The sequence below is a fragment of the Pseudopodoces humilis genome, chromosome 6 (assembly GCF_049639895.1).
Source record: "Pseudopodoces humilis isolate 2021_Gansu_Grassland_sample_001 chromosome 6, ASM4963989v1, whole genome shotgun sequence".
NCBI lineage: Eukaryota > Metazoa > Chordata > Aves > Passeriformes > Paridae > Pseudopodoces > Pseudopodoces humilis.
The window spans coordinates 30814726-30836164 of record NC_142205.1 but is presented as its reverse complement, the minus strand read 5'-3'; the positions used below and the strand labels follow the sequence as shown (position 1 = coordinate 30836164).

The 21439-nt window shown below is 42.3% G+C and overlaps 1 protein-coding gene across 1 annotated transcript in view; it reads right to left on the bottom strand.

The window, feature by feature from the left end:
- Window positions 1-15508, bottom strand: part of MTNR1A (melatonin receptor 1A) — a 51997-nt gene extending 36489 nt beyond the window's left edge. The window contains exon 1 of the mRNA XM_005517682.2: window positions 15259-15508. Within this exon, the coding sequence (XP_005517739.2) occupies window positions 15259-15451 (193 nt within the window). The 5' untranslated portion in view covers window positions 15452-15508. The remainder of the gene's footprint in view (window positions 1-15258) is intronic.
- Window positions 15509-21439: the final 5931 nt, after the last annotated feature.

The window sequence follows — 21439 nt, the reverse complement described above, 5'->3', positions numbered from 1 at the left end:
GAAAATGGACTTTGGCCAATAGATTCACAAATACACCTAGAAATGGAAGAGCCATATAATCAGAGTGAATTTGTCATGAGAAAGGTTAACAGCTCAGCCCTAAGGCACCCTCCCAACTACAATTTGTATTGATCTAGAAGATCCCAACACAGCTATTAAGAAATAAGAGTCTATACACATAACTTAAGCAATGTTCAAGATCAGATGATCAAATAGGTTTGATATTGATATAAATAGCAAACAAATGAACTGTTCTGAAAAAAGAAAATGGATATTTCCCAAAAAAAATGCATGCTATATACACAGTATAATTTTTTTTATTCTTTTTGGCGATAAAATCAACAGTGGATTAGTGCAACACTGACAAAAGAACCGAGAGACTAATTCAGGGATACTCGAGGCATCAATGCAATAGAAATGATACAAATTCAGAGAGAGTATGAGGAGACATTGAAGAAAGCAAGTGACAGAAAGTAGAAAGATGGATCAGATAAAATTGGGGATGTAGTAAAATAAATTAAATGTGTTAACTGTATGTTCATTCTATGAAAAACCAAGTCAGAAGAAAACCTGCAGTTATAGTCGGGTACAAAGCTTCTTTATAGAACAGAGGTGCTGTGGAAGATAATTTCTGCAGTTATTTAGGATGAAGAAACTTTGGCTGTCATACTGGGACAAAAAACTGTTCCAGAATGAAGCTGAGAAATGTTCCTGAGAACATAAAGTATTGGAACAAGTAGATTGAGTAGCAGAACTATAATGTTACATACAAGCCACTATCACCCAAATAGTGAAGACCAAAAATGGCTTAGAAACTGTGATTTTACAATATTACAACAGTAGATGTAACAGGAGACAGACAGTTGTAAAATAAGAAGGAAATTCATTCTCAGCTGATTGCTAAGATATTACTTCGTATTGCACATGCCTCAAAAAATGTCAACATATAAACAGTACCCGTCAAATAAAACAGACTGATGTCAATTCCAGGTAGTATTTCATTTTCTTGGAAAATGTTTCCCAAGCTATGCAGAGCATTACATCAGTTGAAAAAAAAAATAAAATGATCATAAAGTCATAGTCCTGTTTTAGTTTATAAAGAAAGGAATTAGGAGGTCATCCTAGTCCTTTTTCTTCTTCAAATACATGACTAACTCAGCCTACAACTTTCCTATACATAATTGCCTGTTAATCTTAAATCAGCTCAAGATCTAATTCTTGTTCTGGGCCAATTCTTTACACTGTTCAAGTCTAATTGAAAAAGTATAACAGACTCTGACAGAACTTTAGAGGCTCTGAAAACTAAGGATCTGTAAGAATCTTGGGCATCAGTGGCATCTTCGGTTCCAGAGCCAAAGATACATTTCATTACATACTTCTGCCACTTTTTTTTGTGTGAATGGTTTGCACAGTGCATACACTATTACTGCTTGAAGGGCTTTATAGTTGTTATCAGGGAAATCAGTTTAGACCCAAGCAATAGTTAACTGTATCAGTAAAAGTCAATAGTGACATAAAAACATGCAATGATTTTTTTTTCTGGATTCCCAAAACAAGAAAATGGAAATTTCAGGTTCAAAATTATTCTACCATTTGCTTTACTTTACTGAGATTAATTTCAAAATTCCTATTAATTCCTTTCTCCATAGGCCCTCCCCTCTGAACTCTGCCAGTGCATCATAAAATTTTGAAAGCAATGTTGATTCACTAAAATAAGCCATCTGTCTGGACAATTAACAAAGCATTAGGTACTGGTTTAAACAGCTTAACTCCAAGCAGACTATATTGTCCAGTGGCCATAATCCAAACAAAAAGTTAAACAGCAAGAATCAACGAACACTTGTTTGTAAATCCTAAATGCTACATTTCAGATTGTTCAATTATTTTTCCCCAATTTAGTAAAAAAATGTCTACCTTTTGAAATTGTTTTGACTGAAGTTGCATTGTTGCTGTACTTTTTTCCAGGTGTTACTAGTAGCAATCATTAACAGGAATGTTGTCAAGCCTATCTGTACATGTAGAAAAGACTTTACAGCTGAATATTCCTGGTGTTTAACAATGATTTGTAAACTGAAGACATTTGATGTAGATGCAGAACATATGAAGTGATAAAGTGTAATTTTTAAAGTCATTGTTTCCTAAACATAGTTACAGTTTAAAATGAAACAGGGTTTGATATAGAAAGCATGTGTAGAAAAAAATTGTCTAGGGACTTCAAAAAGCAATAGAAGCCAATGGATTTATATTTTCTACACTGTTAGCCTGAAAATCATGCCATAAAGCAAAATCAATGAGAGGATCAAATGAAATATAATGAATTATAAGCTTTGGCTGGGAATATGGGAAAACATTCATGACAGATAGAAGGAGAAAAAGGACAGTCCTAAAAGCAAAAATCTCAGGGAGAACAAGAGGCCACATGTATGCAAGAGCTCAGAAATTTAGTATTCAACATATGGTCAGAGATTCAAAGAGAAAGGTCACATCTGAACTCTGAGTATGGATATGGAGTCAATGAAGTCTACAGAGGACTGGGGAGATGGTTCTGGAAGACAGTAAGGAAAAGGGCAACTGATGCCCTTTCATTAGAGATCCAATAGAAGAGTTTTTAAGTCTGCTCCTCTGAAGGAGCAAAAATAACAGCATTGGAGAGACTGTTGCCATTTATTGTTGAAGAGCTGTAAAAACAACCTAAAGCTGCTTAACACTCCGGAGAAAAAGAGGGCAAGAAAAAAAGACAAAATTAACTATGCCTACTTGTATGTATTATATAGACCTTTAGGGCATGCTGGATAACATGCTGTTTTATTTTACTTATGAGCAACAAAATGTTTCATTATCCCTGTCAGATAATGAACAGGTATAAGAACTGAATCAAATGCATTCCCTTAACAGCGCAGTCTAAGATGATCAGAAATGTGGTGGAAGCAAGACGTTGCGAATAAAAGAGGCTTCTGGAAAGGCTTCTGGAGGCTTCCTTCTGGAAAGCCTCTTTGTAACAAGGTTTATGATGGCATCTAGTTCCATGCACATCCATTTCACAGATGGTGCAGAGGCATCCTTGAGCAGATGTACTGCTCTGCATGGTGGCTGAGAAGAATTCCAAGTTGGAGCTAAAAACTAAGTTGAATAATTAAGTTCAGGGCAAATAAGTCAGGGTACTTAACTATATCAATACTTATCAATTATACTTATTAAATGACAGCAACAGCAAAAAACTCATCTTGAAATATTCTGGCCTCTGAAGCATCCTATTTCTTTTCCCGAAGCAAGAGAAACTAAAGAAAGCAAGAAATAAGAGCACCCTTTTAAGGCTGCTAGCTGAATGACACCCTGGAATCACCTTGAGTGAATCAAAGTTTGCAGTGAGATCCTTTCTGTTCACCAAGAGCACTGGAACATTGCTCTTGGTGAGTCACTGGGTGTGGGATGGGGCTTTTAATCCTGAGAGTGGTCTATGCTAAGACAGAGAGACTCCAGCCCCAAGCAGTCATACAGGTACACATGATTCTAACCAACTCAAAAATTACACCTGTGAGAGGAAGGTTGGGTTTAGGATTACAGACTAATGAGTCCCCTACTATAGCTGACATAGTAATATAATTTTTCCATTTACACTGCATTCCTGATTTGTCATCTCATATGACATATTTTTCTTACCTCAGTATAGGCTCAGAGCTTCTGAATACAGAACACACAAAATAATTTTACTTTACAGATGGTCATTAGACAGTCATTTATTTTCAGTGTGCTAAAAAGTCAACATTTCGTGTTCCTATAAAAAGAATTTGACCACATACTGCATTTGCACTTATCAAATGAATATGTAGAAATGTTCCAACAAAATAAATCCTTAAAATAATGCTGGTAAATATGTCTTCAGAATAGGTATTAGCTTAAATAAAACTGGAGCACCTTGCAATGTCACTACTGAAAATTTCACTTACTTCATTGGAACACCTGTATAAGAGACCAAAAAACAACACAAGCAAATTCATGATTTGGAGATTTATTTGCAAGACAAGCAAGTTTCTTGGTTTTGAGTAAAGTAACCAAACATTCTGTCCAGTCACCACAACCAATGATCAGCAATTCAAAAGACAGAAACAGGTGAAATCTCTGTGAAATTTGAATTTGATTAAGAAAGTTTTCTGAGTAAATATGGGGACAGGAGATAATACAAATATCTAAATATATGCAAAATATCTTTGAAATCATTTCACTGCTTTGGTGGTAGTTATGTCTGCACTAGAAAGATGTGCTCAGGCAGCTTTACCCCAGGAAGCATTCTGGCAGCAAAGTCCTGCCACTGCAATAGCTTGAGAAAAGGAAAACAAAAACACCCACCAGCAATGAAAAAAGCTTGCAATGAAAAGATGCATCACTCTTGTGACAGATGGGATATCCCAGCACAAACCAATAACAAGCAGATTGCAAATTCTACACCCACTAGGTTACTTAAACTTATCTTGTACACCTCATTTTTTCCGTTCATACTTCTGCATGTCCATGTTTCTAAGATTCAGCCACATCTGTAGGTCACGTTGCAGAGAACAATAGCTGCAAGCATTATTAACAAGGTACAAGTGCAAGCTTGGCACAACTGTATGATCACTCCCAGATTGTCACAAATTATGCATTAGAAATTCTTACCAGGAATAATTACAAAAGCAGCACTTTGTTTAAAATGATAGTATTGCTAATGCCCCTAGGAATAGGGCAGCACCTCAGAATTCTTTTACAGAGTGTACAAATACCAGTTTTGACAGAATGTGTAAAGGAGACCATGAGGGAGAGACCCAAGTCAATAACAACTCTAAAGTAAGAGCCTTTCAGAAAAAACCTGACATCAATACTCAGTGGAAAAATGAAGGGGGAAAAAACAAAGGAAAACAGAACAAAAAAAAAAAAAATCAGGAGAAAACAATTTAGCAAGACTAGGGCAAAGTTGCTCTTCAGTACAGGAGCAGTCATCTTCATGCCATCTTCAGCATAATACCCAATGGGTATGGATCATCCAAAGGAAAAAGTGCCAATGTCTGATGAGCAGAAGCACAACAAATTCCCAGGAACATGCAGAAGTAATTGAACAAAAATGGGTATGTTAGGTAAATACAAAATATTTTTGGAGATTGCCTACAAAGGAGACAAGTATTATGCCACAAAAATTTAGAAAATCAAGGCAGTTCCCCATCAAACAATAAAATGTTTGTAGTTGAAAATATTATTAGGCACTGCAATAGTGGGATGCACTGGATGGGCAAGAGAAAAAGGAATCAGAAGAGCTGCAAAAAACAACAGTATGTACACAAATTTGTAAGTGAAAATACAAAAAGCCAAATTATTTGCCAAAAATTCTTCAAAAACCTTTGCTGCAAGAGTAAGAAAATCTGACTGCATTTTGAGCTTGACATTAGATATATATGCTAAGACACAAATTACTGTCTTCTCCATACTTACCAGTATACAGAGATGAAAAGCTCTTCTACTGAGCTTGATGAGGATTATTTTGTTAACTCTGTAGTCCTGAAAGTTTGCATCCAGAACAGTTAGAATGAGCTTGGCCAATGAAGATTATGTGCACATGACACTCATCAATACAAAAATTCCTGTGGTAGCTGTCTCAAAAACCATGAACTACAAAAACACGGAAATTCTTCTGATGTATCCTAAGAACTAAAGCCAGCACCTGTGTCTAGGTAGAGGAAAAGCTTACTGTCCTCCCTCCCCTCAGGAATGCTGAATATTGTTCTCCTGTGTATGAGAAACTGTAATTTCTGGAGTGTGTATATCCACAAGCAATACACAAAAATATGAGTTACAATGTGCCAGCAGATGTTGGAGTAGGAAAAAAAAAACAACGTTAAATGAAAAGCTCCTTTCTGCAAAAACCACCAAATTAGGAGATATTTCTGGATGTATCTGTATCTGTAAATTCATGAACCCAAACTACACAAAATTAAGCAACCTTTGATTTGAGTAACTTCTGCAACACAGTAAGCCAGTAGTATTTACATATGATTTAATAATAATGTGGTTCTGTACATACCCAAGACAAGACACAGCCAATGCTATGAAAATCCTTAGCGACGGGTGTTGGAATGTGTTACCTCATCAGGAACGGAGAATAAGATGGGTTTATAAGCACTGCAGAGATTCTCAACAGTATAGTTCTTCAGACAAGGGGGGAAAACAAACAAACAAACAAAAAAACAACAAAAGAGAACTGAAAAATTAATGGTCACAGACAGCCAGACTGAGAAATTTCCAAAGGAATATTATACATATCTATAATGATGTAATTCACAACAGAACCACTCATCTGCACAGTGAGGCTACAGCAGCAAAACCCCAATTTACTCTGATTAAAGAACACAATAAGGAATAATGAGTTCCTAGAAAGTAGAAGAGGATAAATATATCAAGAGTATACTTGTGTGATCTGACCAGTCAATGCTAGTACAAGGACAACCAGTCCTTGACCTAAGTGACAATTCCAGTTTGTAACTCTACAAAGGACACTACTGCAGTAGTAATCATAGGTGGTCTCTTGTATTTTCTTTATTCCCAAGTGTATTCTTGAAGAATCAATTTTCAGACTTAGTAGCTTGCATACCTACTATACATGAAATTGTAAGTAGCTTCCTATAATGCACTCACCCCAGGAAATATAGGTCAGGTCCTTACAGCCCTTACCTATATTCAACTTTATTACAACACTATCAGTGAACCAATAAAAATCCTGCTCAAATCCAGAGTTCTGGGAGATCTCTCCGCTTACCACACTTTGGGTTTAAGGCTATGAGCAGTATAGCAGCCTTCTTACTCACTGGCAGCAAGTACTGCAGACATAAAATGTGAAGCAAGACAGGCACTGACCTTGGTAAGAGATTTGCTATTGATTCCAGTAAAACCAGGATTTCACTTTTAGGGAAGTTATTTCCAGAGATCAGGCATACTCCTGGAGGTGGTACTCTCTTGCAAAGGGTAAAAGGTTATTTTGTAAAAGACTAACAGAATTTGATATCAACCTTTCTTTGACTAGCAAAATCAAGAGGTGATACTTTTATTCTCATTACAGGAGTAGCAATGCTATGTAATATTGGTACAACAGCAAAAGCATATAAACTGACAGAAAATACATTTAGACAAATGAGAATTTAGGCATTATGAGAATCATAGAATGGGTTGGAAGCAACCTTAAAGATCATCCAGTTCCAACCCCCTGCTATGGGTGGGGACACTTTACACTTTGCCAGGTTGCTCAAAGCATCATCCAAGCCTGGCTTTGAACACTTCAAGGAATGCGGCATCTACAACCTCACTGAGCCACCTTCCAATGTATCAACACTCTTCTTCAGTTGGGGATTTCAAAAGGATTTCCATGAACTCCTACAACACCTGAAAGTTGTATTTGATGATCAAAAAGGTCCCATTGAACCCTGTGTTCTAAGTGAGAGCTAATTCAGTGACAGAGATTCAGGGAAGGTTCAGAGATGTAATATGGGATAATGGGAATGTGTGGAAGAACCTAGGTTTTAAGAAGTAAAATAAAATTATGTGAACCTGCATGTTAGTTGCAGCACACTGCAATGCCCAAATTACAGAAGGCAAGCCTCAGCATTACACTGTCAGAGATAATATGGAGATGTCTTTAATGTAAATAATTACTGTAATTAACACAGGGCATATTAACGTAAAATAGATCAACATTTTTATTTAAAGACCATTAATTCTTCATCCAAAATGAAACAAAAATGCAACTGAAGTGATTAATTTGCATTTATGCAACCTTTGATTCGTCATAATATGCCACTCCCATATTTTCATAGTATTCCTTACAAAAAATGTCAAACCCTAGCTGTACTGGACTTGTGAAAATGAAAATACTTTTGTCTCCCAAATAGAGACAGGGAGATGAATGTGCCCTTAAAAATCAAGGTAGACTAAGGAATCAAAAAATGTTCATCAGTCATTCTGGAAAACGGAAACATAAAATGAAACCTGTAGTCACTACTGGGAAAAAGAATATTCATAATTTTTTCCCAGAATGCAAAGATTTGTGAAATTTCTGCATGGTGTAATTTGATATCAATTTTCAAAGTTGATCCCTGTACTCATGCCCATCCACCACTTTGGGTCATCTCCACAGAGTTGGTCACGTTGTCTAGCCAAGTAACAAAGTTCTGGCAGCTGCACCATAACATCAATAGGATTATACTTGGTACAGCTGAAACAGAAGAAATCACATTGACCTCAATACCAGGCATGGAGCTGACCTCTGTCAGCACAGGGGCAAACTACCTCTGTTGGTAACCTCTCCCTGAAGATAAATCAGTTTTGCTAACCTTGCATCTGCAGCCAAAAACAAGCCACAAACAAACAAACAAACAACCCCATGGTAATATGATATAAATAGACCTTGTATTTCAGCACCAGATGTAGAATATCATGTACACATCAGGTTGAATGGGGTTTCTGTAGACCTAAATGAAAAAAGTACATATCCAGTTCAACTTACACAACAAAGGTAGATGAACAGTCAGTTTAAAGGTGTTAACTGAAAAAAATAATCAGAAACCCTTCCAGCTGCTTAGTCTGTGTTTGCCTAGAGAATTTTAGTGCTTGATCACACACAGAAGTGTTTAAAATCAACTGCTTCTATCTTCTCTCATTTTAGAGAACAGGGGTTCTTAGGAGAGGGTAGACAGTCCAAATGAAGCATTGAAGGACTTTTTTGGAATTCTAGCAATGGAAAAGATGAGTCCTCCCCCACCAAGAAAACCCAACCCACCACCCAGCCCCAAACCCAAACAACCAAATTTAAGTACCCAACTCAAGCATAGATGAGCTTTATACATATATATATATATATATATATACATACACTCTGATAGAATCAAGACCTGAATTTTTAAGACCAGTAGTCTAATAGCTGGTCTTCAAAAAAGCATATCCATCTATACAACCTGGCACCGTATTAGGAAATTTACAAAATTAATAAATTAACAGAATAAGCTGAAAATTTTTATTTCAAGAAGTCTGCCTCGTCATTAAAAAAAAAAAAAAGTATAAACATGAAACTTTTTACACATACTGGTCAGTTATTACCACAAAGCTACTTAGAATCTATAGAAGTCACTATCTAAATGCTGTAAATACCTTTGCTGATTACTTTCAGTTGCTGTTTGGGAAAAAAAAAAAAAAAAAAGAAAATATTAAGAAACTTGCAGCATGCTTGTCATCCAAATTTAAGTGATGTTCATTTGCATATTTTATCCATTCTTAAAAAACAAAGTAAGAAGTTACAGTTTTTTCTATCATTTAAGGCAGAAACCTTGGTTACCCCACCAATGACTTCAGAAGGGCTACATCTGGAAAGAACTCTGGATTTGTTTAGTAGCAGCATTTGTATTATAGTCCCAAGCATTACTTAACTATGCATATTAGATGTAATAAACATGTTTACTTGTTCATTCAGTAAGCAAGTATTTTTTGCTTTAACAATTTGTGTTCTGTTATCCTGAGGAAGTCCTAGTAACACCTGTCTTCCTGAAACAAAGGTCTGTAATTGTTTCTCAGGAGTGGAAATGTGGTATTTAAGGCAGCTCAGAGATGTGACTAGAAGAAAAACTGCCAACAGCAAGGGGGACAAGTCCTTACTGACCTTGCAAAACTAAACTGTGATGCATAGCATTGAACTGACCCTGCAAAGTTTTTACTGCCCTAGGAAAGCAAGCCTCACCAGGGAAACAGAATGGACACTGCCATCCCAGCACTGGATGCCTACTCTTGGCAGCATTTTCTGTCACTAACCCAGACTTGCTGACCATGTCTGACCGCTGGAAAGACATGAAGTATCTATGTTATAAAAGAAAAGTGGATGGCATGAAAAGAAGTAGGAAAGAGATAAGAGCAGAAGCAAATTGGATATTGCTAATGACAAAAGTAAAGATGAAAAAAAAAACTATATGAGAAAGGGGAAAACCCCTAAAAAAATGACCTAAAAGAGACAGCAAATAGTAGAGCATATGAGTATCACTGCCCACTGGCAGAAGCTAACTAGAAAAAGCAATGTCTCTAAAAACTTTAAAATGCAGAATCTTGCAAAAAGAATAAATAGCTGAGCTTGACAGACACATTAGTAAGATAAATTATTAATTATTTGAAATACTCACCTCTTTTGGGTCACTAACAGCACAGCATCATTTAAACAAGTCTTTGAAACAAACCTTTGATTCAGTAAATTATTCAATCAAAACCAGTCTGAGGAACAACTTTATTGAAACTGTATTTTTATGCTCAGTTCTGTTCAACAATTGGCAAAATTCAGCATCTCCTCTAGATATCTTCCCTTCTCCCAAACAGCTTACCATTTAATACTGGAAGTTATTAATTTCTGAAATAATGTTCATTGCCATCAACATCTCAGTTTTTATCAGAGCCCTGAATTTGTGCTATAACTTGATCTTCTAAGTTCTCTTCCTTGAGTCAAGTCTTTGTCGGACTACCCATAGTCTCTCAGGGCACAAAATGAAGTCCACGGTTCACCTGTGACAAAAAGAATGATTTCATTAGTCTCAATTCATAAGAGGAGTTTCATTTATTAGATAAAACAATCTTTACTAGAGCATTTAATATTATAATTTTAAAACTAAAAAACAAAACATCATCAAGAACAGTATTTTTCTGAAAAGGCTGATGATATCTCCAATCTGGATATCAAAAGACAGCTCCATCCTTATTTAAAAATTTTTATTCTAGAAAATGCAGTAAGAGAGGAGCACTCTACAACTAGATTCCTACACTGCTTAAATCAAAACCCAGGGCCAGTTTTAAAAGCCTCCAAAATTAAATTCTCACTGATAGATTCCCAACCCTAATTCTGGAATAGCTGTACTATTCAGCAAAGAATGGGGAAAAAAAAAAACAAAACATAAGTAGCTGTGTTACTTAGTTCTTTCAAGAGTGACTTTACTGATCTTAAGAGATTTTAGAGAGATTACCCTTACTGAAGATTACCCTTGAGTTCATTGTATTCTTTTGAGCACTCACAGAGCTGTCTTCACAGAACTCTTGGGATCTAAAGCAGGTGAGGCAGATTGAGCATAGAACATTGGGGTTTTTTCCCTTTGTCATTGCCATCTCATTCAGAAAAGCAGTTACCACACATAGGTAAGTTTAAGCATGTGTGCAGTCCCAGTGAAATTAGCTGTATCTTGCTGTCCTGGGGCCTCAGCAATGTCAAACTTCCTCTATGCCTTCTTCACTAGTAACAAAGTTTTAGCAACAAAACATTTGGGCCAAGGAGGTGGAAAATTAGAAAAAAAGTACAAAAACCCAAATACACCTATCACAGAACAGAGATCAGCAAGAAGCGGGTGAACGCAGCTTTCTGCCCTGGTTTGGTAGGCGCTAGTCACCAGCTTGGCACCAGTCCCTGGATTTTCCCAACCCAGGCCAAGTGGTAGCAGACAGGACAGTGTTAGCACACAGGAGTGAGGGTGAGACTGCTGGGCCTCCCTTCTCACACTGGATTCTATTGGAGGGGTAGTCAGGGAACCTTTGGACCTCAGCACACGAAGAACCCAGAAAAAAAGCAACCCGCCAGGCCAAGAGAACAGTTTCAAAAGGAAGAGAAAGAAGAGCAAGAGGTGTAATACCATTCAAGAAAACTTTCTTCATTGACCTTAAGAATGGTCCAGTCCTGCAATCACTGAGTACCCAAATCCGCCTGTCACCAAAAAGAACAGGTGTGTGTTGACATTTTAATGTCACTACCAGAAAACTAATCTCCACAGTCCAAGACTTAGAACTGCTCCCTCACCTTGTTCTTGATGCATTGTTTTTCTTGGTGTGGGTAACAACAAAGGCATAAGGATACCAGCAATCACCACATTTGAGTGGACTATTACATAAATCACTTAAATGAGCTCCTCGGTTTTCTGAGATGCTCTGATTTGATGTTGACAGTTTCAAATAAAAATTCCACTTGTTAAAAGTACCAAGAGTTTTTTAATACACCTTCCCTATGGATAGTAATTGCATCTTCCCAGGGTGGATCTGCTGAATGATCTATGAATATTAATAATGGCAAATGAGACAAGGATTTACACAAAACTTCTTTCTGAAACAATCTGCTCTCATTCTTTTTAAAAACTAGTTATTAAAGAAAGCACAACAGTTTAAAGTTCAAGCTGCATGAATATGCTACTGAGATATGGTCATTAAAATCCTTATGCCTTGAATGTTTCCCTTGAACTTTGTTTCAAAGTTAAAAGATTACAGATATCATAAACCAAATTCAGTCTTTGTGTAGGTCAGCTTTAAATTGCAGCTATTCCCATCAGGACTGAATTGGTGTCAGGCAACTCTTGGATTACAAGCCACCATAAAAGAAATAACAGACCAGAACTATTAAACTTATTACAAGTCAAGTACATTAAATAAAAGAGGATCCTACCAGTTGCATCATCAGCTTCTGTGTCTAGAAGAGCATCTATTGAAGCCATGCTTGTGCCTATGAAGGAGTCTGTAGTATCAGACACTCCTCGCTTGCTGAGACCAACTTCTTTGAGTTACTGACTCCTCTGCTTTGATCAGTGTCTTTTACTAACCTTCTGACTGTCAGGAAGGTTACACCACTTGTTGAGAAGGTTTTTCTAGGCCTTCCTACTATTCCCCAATGCATTTTTTAAATCGTAAGTCCACAGGTTCAATTTGTAGTATCTTCCAATAGATATGTATATAATAGGGAGTAGGACAGAGATGCAAGATGTTTTCCCCCACCAAATCCACCTTTTTGTGAAAGGGTTATATACTCCTTATTTCTGTTAGTCCTCTCTTGCAAAGAGGGAAGAAAATCTTCAGTGAGATACATTTTCTTCAGGAGGCATCTTCTGTTCCTCCCTGACCTTTTTCCAGTGGAATTTTCATCCTGTGTCCTTTTTCCTCAATTAATGTGCCAGCAAGACTTAATATAAGTTGTTGCAAAAGTAGAAGTTTCTTTCTTATTACATTTCTGTAAAAACTCATAACTGCCTTTGGCATTACCAAGTTACAAATGAGTTGTATAAATGTATGTATAAATCAGATTATTGTCAATGTCTCTTCCTGAATAATCTGCATTAGGATAAACAAGACTTGGGAGACTTTAGTCTTCAAACTTACAAATTATAGGCCAGGGTCTTCTAAATACTTATTCCCTGTTACAAATTTATTTGTCTGAGTAACCCCTTCCTAACTGAAGGCCCAATTTAATAGTGGTGCTCACATAAATAAAGTTATGCGAACACTTAGAACACCTTTTTAAAACCTGTTTTATTTCCAAAGATTCCTTTAATCCATTTACTAACCCCTCTCCCCCATATTTTAAAGAAAAAAAAAAACCAACAAACTCAAACTTAAGAACTTTAAAAGCTTGCTCCTATTTTTCTCCTAAATCAAGACTAGAAACTATTTACCACATTGCACCAAGTGTCTATTTGTTTTAATTAATCCTTAATTTCAGAGAGTCAAGCAGTATCTAGTTCATGTTCCAGTCTCAAACAACTTATGTTCAGAAGAATGCTCTATTCGCCTAGCTGTTGCCAGTTTATTGCAGTTCTTAACAGTCACTATGACAGAAAAGGCAAGAACAAGAAATGCAGTAAGAGTGAGCAAGTGAGCACGTGTTGAGATTCAGGAGGGATTACACGGTATCTACAGCAGAGAGTATGCACATACATAGAACCAAGGATTCACTTTTGTCTCCAGAAAACAGACACCACGTTTATTTCAGAGTTTAGCAGACTTGTCCATATTGCAAACTACCCACAGAAGTGCTAAACCACAGATTTATTAATTCAGGAGGAGGAGGAGAATATCACCCATTCCCCTAGAGTAACCCAAGTAACATGCCTGTCTCAACCCTTTCTCCCTCCATCTAAAAATCGTCCGGGGAACAAGGGTAGTCAAGTGCTCACTGAGACTTGTGGAGTTGGAGTCTCCTCTCAATTACACGCTATTGCACGTGCTACCCTGCCAGCTCCCATGAATGAAATTTCTGCCAATGAAAGCGGGAAGATACTATAGCTTTTAGAATTTACCTCATTGGCAACTGTAGGGAGGAAAAAATTAAAATCCATTACTCTTCATTTTGATCCCGTGTGTGGCACTCCACTATGGCAGAATGAAACTGAAGCAGACAATCCACTTGAATTACCTGAATTAACCTTAGAAAGACAAGCATGCCACCGCTTGCCAGAGTCCAACACAAGATACCTTCCTTAGGCTAGCTCAGAGCAAAGCCCAGGCTCAAAATTCACCCCCCCAGATGAATTTTAAACCACTGACTAATGAACTGAGTGCAGTAGTAATGAAGACCCTGACAGCCCAATTGTGAAAAAAATAAAAGCAGCTTCTCAGTTGTCAGGGAGTGAAATTCTGCTTTCATTACCAATACAGCTCTCTTCCCATGCTCCTGTTTTTTTCAATGAAAGATGCATAGGGCTTGGAGTGCACATATTTGGTACACGTGCACAGCAGCTGGTCTGACATGATAAAGCAGAATGAATCTGAAGAAGTTCCTGCCTGTCTGACCAATAATCCATGAACTAAGAGGGATTTACTCAACAGACCAGCACAGATTCTATCCTGTCAAAATTAGAGATTTTTTTTTTTTAAGTGTCTAAAGCTGTTTTCTGTTAGATGTTTTCCATTCCCCAAAGACCTAGACGGTAAGTAGGAGGCGAACAAAGGTGGGGGAGGGAATTGTCTGAATCCTGCAATGTTTATAACTTCGTATTCGCTTGATTTGAAGCTCCAACCATAGAATTTGTTACTGGAGACATTTCTGTAACTCAAAGAAAATCAATCAGAAGAACAGCATCCAGCATGCACAGACACACACTGTATGCCAAGGCAGCATCCCCGGTACCGTGTCTGAATTTCATTCTTAAATACGGACTTACTTGCCATTCCCTTTTGCTAGGTGGGAACTGCCGAGAGCTAAAAATAACACCAGGATTCAGTGGCGGGAGCTAAAAATACCCTTTCCCGCTCGATTACCGACTCGGCAGGAAAGACGGAGCTCTTGGCATCTGTCACAGCCGATAACCGCCAGCTGGGGATGGAGGCAAAGAGCCCAGCGCCAGAGTTCGGCGCTCGGGGAAAGTTTCAGCGGCAGACGAAGAGGCCACGGCGCCGCATCCCGGGGCCACGGGACCCCCGCCCACCCCAGCCCGGGCGGCGCCCCCGGGCCTCCCCGCCGCCCCTTACCCGCGTTTCGCAGCTTCTTGTTGCGGTAGACGGAGAGGATGACCAGGAGGTTGCCCAGCAGGTCCACCGCGATGGTGAAGATGAGGATGGCAGCCAAAGTGGAGGTCACCCAGGGCTGGCGGCGCGGGGCGCCCTCGGCCGGCGGGTCCCGCGGGAGGACGGAGCTGTTCAGCTCGCTCTCGTTCACTCTCATCCTGCCGCCGCCTCCCAGGGCGCAACCGGGTACCGGCGGAGCGGGCGCGCTCGCCAGCGCTGCCTCCGGCAGGGGCGGATCGGGTCAGCTCGGGGCGGGGGTCGCGGCCGCCCTGCGCCGCGGGGCTGCCCGCCCTAGGGCGGAGCGGGGCCGCCGGGAGCGGGCGCGCCTCCCATGGCGGCCGGCGCCGCCACTCCAGGCAGGAAGTTTCCCCGAAGTGTGCATGTGCCGCGGCGGGACAATTTTATAGCCCGCCCGCGCCGCCGCCCCGCCCGCCGCCACCGCTGCCGCCAGGTGACACCGAGCCGCCCCCGCGCCGGCACGTGCACGGCCGCGGCCCCAGCTGCCGCCGCGGCGCCACAGCGCCCCCCCCCGGCGGGCCCGCCGCCCCATTCACAGCGCCCTCCGCTCCCCCATCCATCCCCCCGGCCGCTCCATTCAGCGCCGGCCGCTCCATTCACCGGCGGAGGCGCGGCAGGGATCCACGGGGGTTGCTGTCTGCGGTTGGGCGGTTTGCGGCGCTCGGCGCTATTTTTAGCCCTCCTGGTTAACGCCGGCTCTTAATTAGGCGCCCGGCGAACTCCCTTCCCCTCCTCCCCCTCCTTTATTTAACATCGCACCCGCACGGTAACGTGAGCTCGGCGAGAAACCTCCCATCGGGGAGCGGGTCGGGGCTGCTATAAAAAGCTCCTCGCGAAGGAGGCTGGCTGGCTGGGCAGGGGGGGCGTCTGAGGACCCGCGTCCCGGGAGCACCACGTGCCGCCGCAGCGAGGGGGCGGGGGGGGGGGCACGCACCGCCTCGGCAGCCCCCCCTCCCTCCCCTGCAGCCCTTCTTACTCCCCCGCACCCCGGGCAGCGGGGGCGATCCGCACGGCGAAGACAGAGAGAAAGGCAGCGGGGATGCCCTGTGCCACCCCTACGAGCCCTGCGAGGTCTGGCTCCCCCGTTCCCCAAAAGCAGCGTTTGCTTCAGAGAAAGGAGGGAACGGGGAGCCATTGCCCAGCCGTGAGGAGGACCCAGTTGGCTGAACAGGGTATCCCTTCACCCTCTCGTGCGGTGGGCGCTCTGGTAAATAAATAAAAACAACAACAACAACAAAAAGGCGCTTTCTTCTGATTGAACCTTCTCGCTCGCGTGGTATAGAGCTGTTGAAAATCTCTGAGCAAACTGGGCGTGGGAATCACTCTCCCATTCAGGATAAGGGGCTGCGAGTGCGGATGGCACCGCTCGCTGTTCTCCGCTGAGCGCAGCGCTGGGCGCCGTGCTGGGGGCCAGGATACCCTGCGCACCCACCGCCCTCCCGGCCGGAGCGCTCATGGGGGTCCCGCGACTTGGGAGGGGGAAGCGGGGAGTCCGCAGAGGGAGCACGGGGCTCCTCCGGGCGCGGCGCAGCTTCGGCCGGGCGCTGCGGAGCGCGGGCGGTGCCTTGCGCGGCTCTGCCTTGCGCGGGGCGGGAGGGGCTCGCGTCGCGCAGGCTGTGCCCAGCTGCCCGGACTGACGGTGTGCGGTGGCAGCCGAGGCGAGGGATAACCAAAGCCCCCGCTGTGAGCAGCAGTTACGTAAGGCGGCGGCTGTGACAGGACACCGCGGGAGCGGCCGGCCCGCAGCCGCGGAGGGGCGCGGACAGGCAGGGCGGCGGCGGCACCCCCGACCTGGCGGGCGCCGCAGTCCCAACCTGCACGGCTGAGTGCCAGGGAAACCCCGAGCTTCCCGTTCACGCACGGTTTTCTTACACCACCGCGGGCAGCGGAGCGAGGAGCAGCGCCGCTCGGCTTCCCGCCTGTGTTTCGTGGGGGAAGTGCTGATTTATTTGATCACTTATTGACTTACTAAATGCTCAATATTCCGGCAGCGTGTTTTCCCGCCTCCCCGATAAGCAGCAGAGCCGGGGAGATGTGTCGGCACTACAGAGCATTCCTTCCAATGTTCCCGAGGAGAGCAAAGCCCATCCATGGCTGGAGATGGAGAGCAGCAGCCCGCGCTACAAGAGGAGGTTGCGGGAGGAACCCCTCAGCGCGGCGCCGCAGCTGCTGGCCAGGGGGTGGTGGTGAGCACGTCCTGACATCCACATCCACCCACAGCAGCCCCCGCCCTCCATCCTCCCCGGCAGGCTAGTGCGTGTGTCCGTGTAGGTGCATAACAAGTAGGTTATCAAGCTGTGGGAGAAGATTAAAAATAGGAGGAGCCAGTATCAGGGGGATATCAGATCAAGGGCAGATGCACGTGGAGACAGGCAGAACTGCCTGGCCCTCAGTAGACTTCCACGGGTGTTTCACTGGACAGGCAGGGGCTGGCTGCCCAGAGAGAGCTGTGAAGTTTCACAAGGTCAGGTATTTTTAACCAGAAGGTAGAGCAACGATGAGGATCAGCCCAGAATTTTGCTTCAAAGAAAGGGAATCTGATCCATGGAGGACCTGCTGTTGTCTCATTCCTGGGATGTTCAGTGACGTATTTGTAATGTAGACCCACAGGGGAATGGAGATATCACTCCACCCCTTCCATTTTAGCCTTGTGACAAGAGTGTACTCTGGAGCAAGGCTGCTTATGTGGTGAGAGCAATGCTTAGGGAAGGGAGCACTTCTTGAAAAGGGGACTGAAGATGACTTACCATAAAACCTTGTATGAAAGCTAAGGGTGACCCAAGCACCTGCAAGGGCCATGGAACATTGAGAACAGCCTTGTGCTGCTGCTCTGTGGGTTGGATTTGGTTCCTGCAGAGTGGGAGACGGGCATCAGGATGAGGGGCAGGCTCCTGAAGAGCCACCTTCCTATTCCCCACCAGGGAGTGGGACAACCTTCTCTTTCCTCCCTCTCACCCAGACAGAGATGCCTCATACTAGAAAACGCTGCTCTTTAAGGTTTTGCATGTGTTTACTCACATTCTGGAGTTAGAGGCTCTAAGATGCCACCCAAAACAAGCAAGCTGGGAAAACTGCAGAGGAGCGCATCTAACAACATCAGGCTTCTTCACACTCATCAACATTCAGAGTCAGTCAGCCAGTCAGATGTTTGTTACATCCTCTGAGGCTGGTCTTTCTGCACTCACATTTTCTACACTTTTTCTACATATGCATTTTGAAAGTACAGCTGAGTGAAGTTAAATGATGCTTTACATGAAGGCAGCATAAGATAAGATCAAGGCACAAGAACAAGCAAATCACTTGGGCCAGTCACCCCATATTCTAATAATTTAAATCAGAGTTGACTTCACTGTAATGAGCAATGTTGGCAGAGATCTTATTACATGAAGAAACACAGAACTGATCTGTCATAAAAGAGTCCTGATTTAGTTTTGCTTGAGTTATGTTTGGGACGTGCCTGTTGCTCATTCTGTCTCCAGCCAAGTTTCCTGGCTGATCTTGGAATGATGTTGTAGGTTTGGTTTTGGTCCTGTCTCCTGTTGATGCAACCTGGCCTCTCTGGATCAGTGCTAAGCCTAGGTCTTCTTTTTGTCCTGTCTAGGGCTATCAGTTGTCAGCATGAGTCTGCTGTCAGCATCTGGCTCTGCCTGCTGCTCTTAGGTCCTGTGAGACTGTGGTCTGGTTGGTGTGGGCACTGCCTGGGCTCAGGTTTTCCTTGGCTCCTGGTTTGCCTTTCCTGTGGAGAAGTTCTTAAAACTACACCGCAATGACATTAGATGAGTTGAGGGAGCACTGTCCATCTGAAAAGATAGATGGAAACATAGAAAACATGAGAAGAAATCAACAATTCAGCTGGTTGTCTGAGACAGTGAATGGAGACTGCCTGGTAGATGGGACTGAGATGGTCAGTAACGGGCAAGTACTGAGAGCATGCTGGTGTGGGTGCCTGGCAGAAAATGGAATGAGAGGGCAAAAGGTAGAACATTTATCTCCTTCTGGAGGACTTTTCACCACGGTTTTCTTCCATCAGAGGAAATAGCTGTGGGGTCTGATGGCAGATAAGGTATCTTGGAAGGGGCTGGCTTGAATACCAATATGAGAGGGAGGTCTTGGAGGGCTGTACTGGAACAGGGAGGTAAGTAAGTTGTGGTGCCTGTGGCAGTGAAGCAGCAGCTTCTGATATCCTGTATGTTTTGGTGCCCTTCTCTCCTTCAGAGAAGCCCAGGAGCTGCATGAAATATATATATATATATATATAAATGCAGACTATTCTGCTCAGTCACAATAGGTGTTTCTGTAGTGAAAAGCTGAAACTATCTTAGAGGTGGAAAAAAATGAGGTAAGCCAACTGGCAGTATGTTTCTGCACTGAGCAGTAGTGTGGAGAGTAGGAGCAGCTGCTCACTTGAATGCTTAGCATTAATTAAGTGGGTGCAGATTCTGTCTGGTGCCATTCCTTACTATTTTGAGACCTTCCTAATTCCCCTGTAATGCTGAAGAAAGTTATGATTCTGATGGTTCTTGAGCACTCTAGGAAAGAAAGGAAACCCACAGCTCCTCACCACTGTGGTGCTCAGAGACATTTTCACCTTTACATTTGCCAGCTTCTTGGGCTGCTCTCCTGGCACACTGACACAGTCATTTAATTCTCCCCATAAACCTCCCTTAACAGCTGTTATTCAGTACACAAATCTTGCTGATACATCTATGGGGCAATTCCACTTCCTCAACAGTTAAACTGCTGTGGCAGCAGGTTTGTTGCAGCTCATCCTGTGGCAGGAGGCATCTACTTACTCTTCATTACATCAGACCATTGGTTGTGATGCTGCACTACAAAAAATCCCTAGCTGTTATTCCTTCTGTCTTTTAGAGGAGTGATTCAGAGTGCTGAAATTTTGCCATGTTTTATTTTGTGATGTGCAGCTTTCTTTCCCTGACAAGTCTTTTATTTCAGTGGTTTTTTTCTTAGTTACAATCTGTGGCATCTCCTACCTACATGTTATAAGTCATAAAACAGCTCTGTAAATCTCATCCTCTCTGTGAGTATCGGGTTTGGGCAGATGATGTAAGAGATTGATGGGAAATGTGCCAGCTCTTTAATTCTTCATTCAGCGCTGCCTTAGAGCACAGTTTTTGTATTCAGAGAGTGTTGTTATGACAATTCTTGGGCAACACAGTCTGCTTTTGCTTCTGGCTTTGGGGTTTCTAAGGTGAGACACCATTCACCACATGGCTAGGACAGGGAATTTAATTTAGATATGAAACTACGTCCTAGGACTCTTCTCTGCATTAATACTCTCCTCTCCTCCAATATGAAATGTCCTTAAGAGGAAGAAATACTAGCTTCTCACTATAGAATGGCATATTATATAATTGTTAAAGCATTCTCCAGGGTGATTAGAAAATTATCTTTGAAACTTTGCAAGCAGAAAAGATAACTAATCTCAGCTTATCTGTATTTTAGGATAAGAAAGTGAAATGCTGTATATTGTAATTGACTGTTTCAAGCATGCTACCTCATAATTTTGATTTTAAAGATTAATTTGGAGCTAATTTTGAAGTTGGGGAGATGAGATGGGGTAAGGTTCAGGGCTATAAATCCTGATCAGAAACTGGTACTTTTTGAAGCCCACAGTCACACACCACTGTTGCTGAGATAGGTGAGCTAATACTCAGCTTTGTCTTCAGGGGCTCCAAGAATTCTAAATCAGTGCATCTAGTGGTAGATCACACTAAGAGACCTACCTTGCTACATACAGAGGGAGGTTGCTTACCTCAGACTGTTCTTGTGATCTATTTGTTTGCCATGTCCATTTTTCTGTCCTGTGATTCTCCAGGATATTGGTCCCCAGCAACAGCTTTTGAGAGCTTATTGACGTAGGTTGTTCCACAATGTGAGCAGTCCAGTAACAGGCGAGGCTGCTAGATAGAGAGAGAGAGAGCACTCTGGATTACCACACGTGTGTGCACCGAGGAAACAGAACTGTCCTATTACTTGTGGTTGCCTTCTGCTTCCTCCAAGTCTGCATTTAAAATGTTAGGAGTAAGGATTTTCACAGTGCTAGCATTTTAGTGTCATGACAACATGTCACTCTTCTGCCCTGCCCTCTGAGCACAGTTCTACAGTT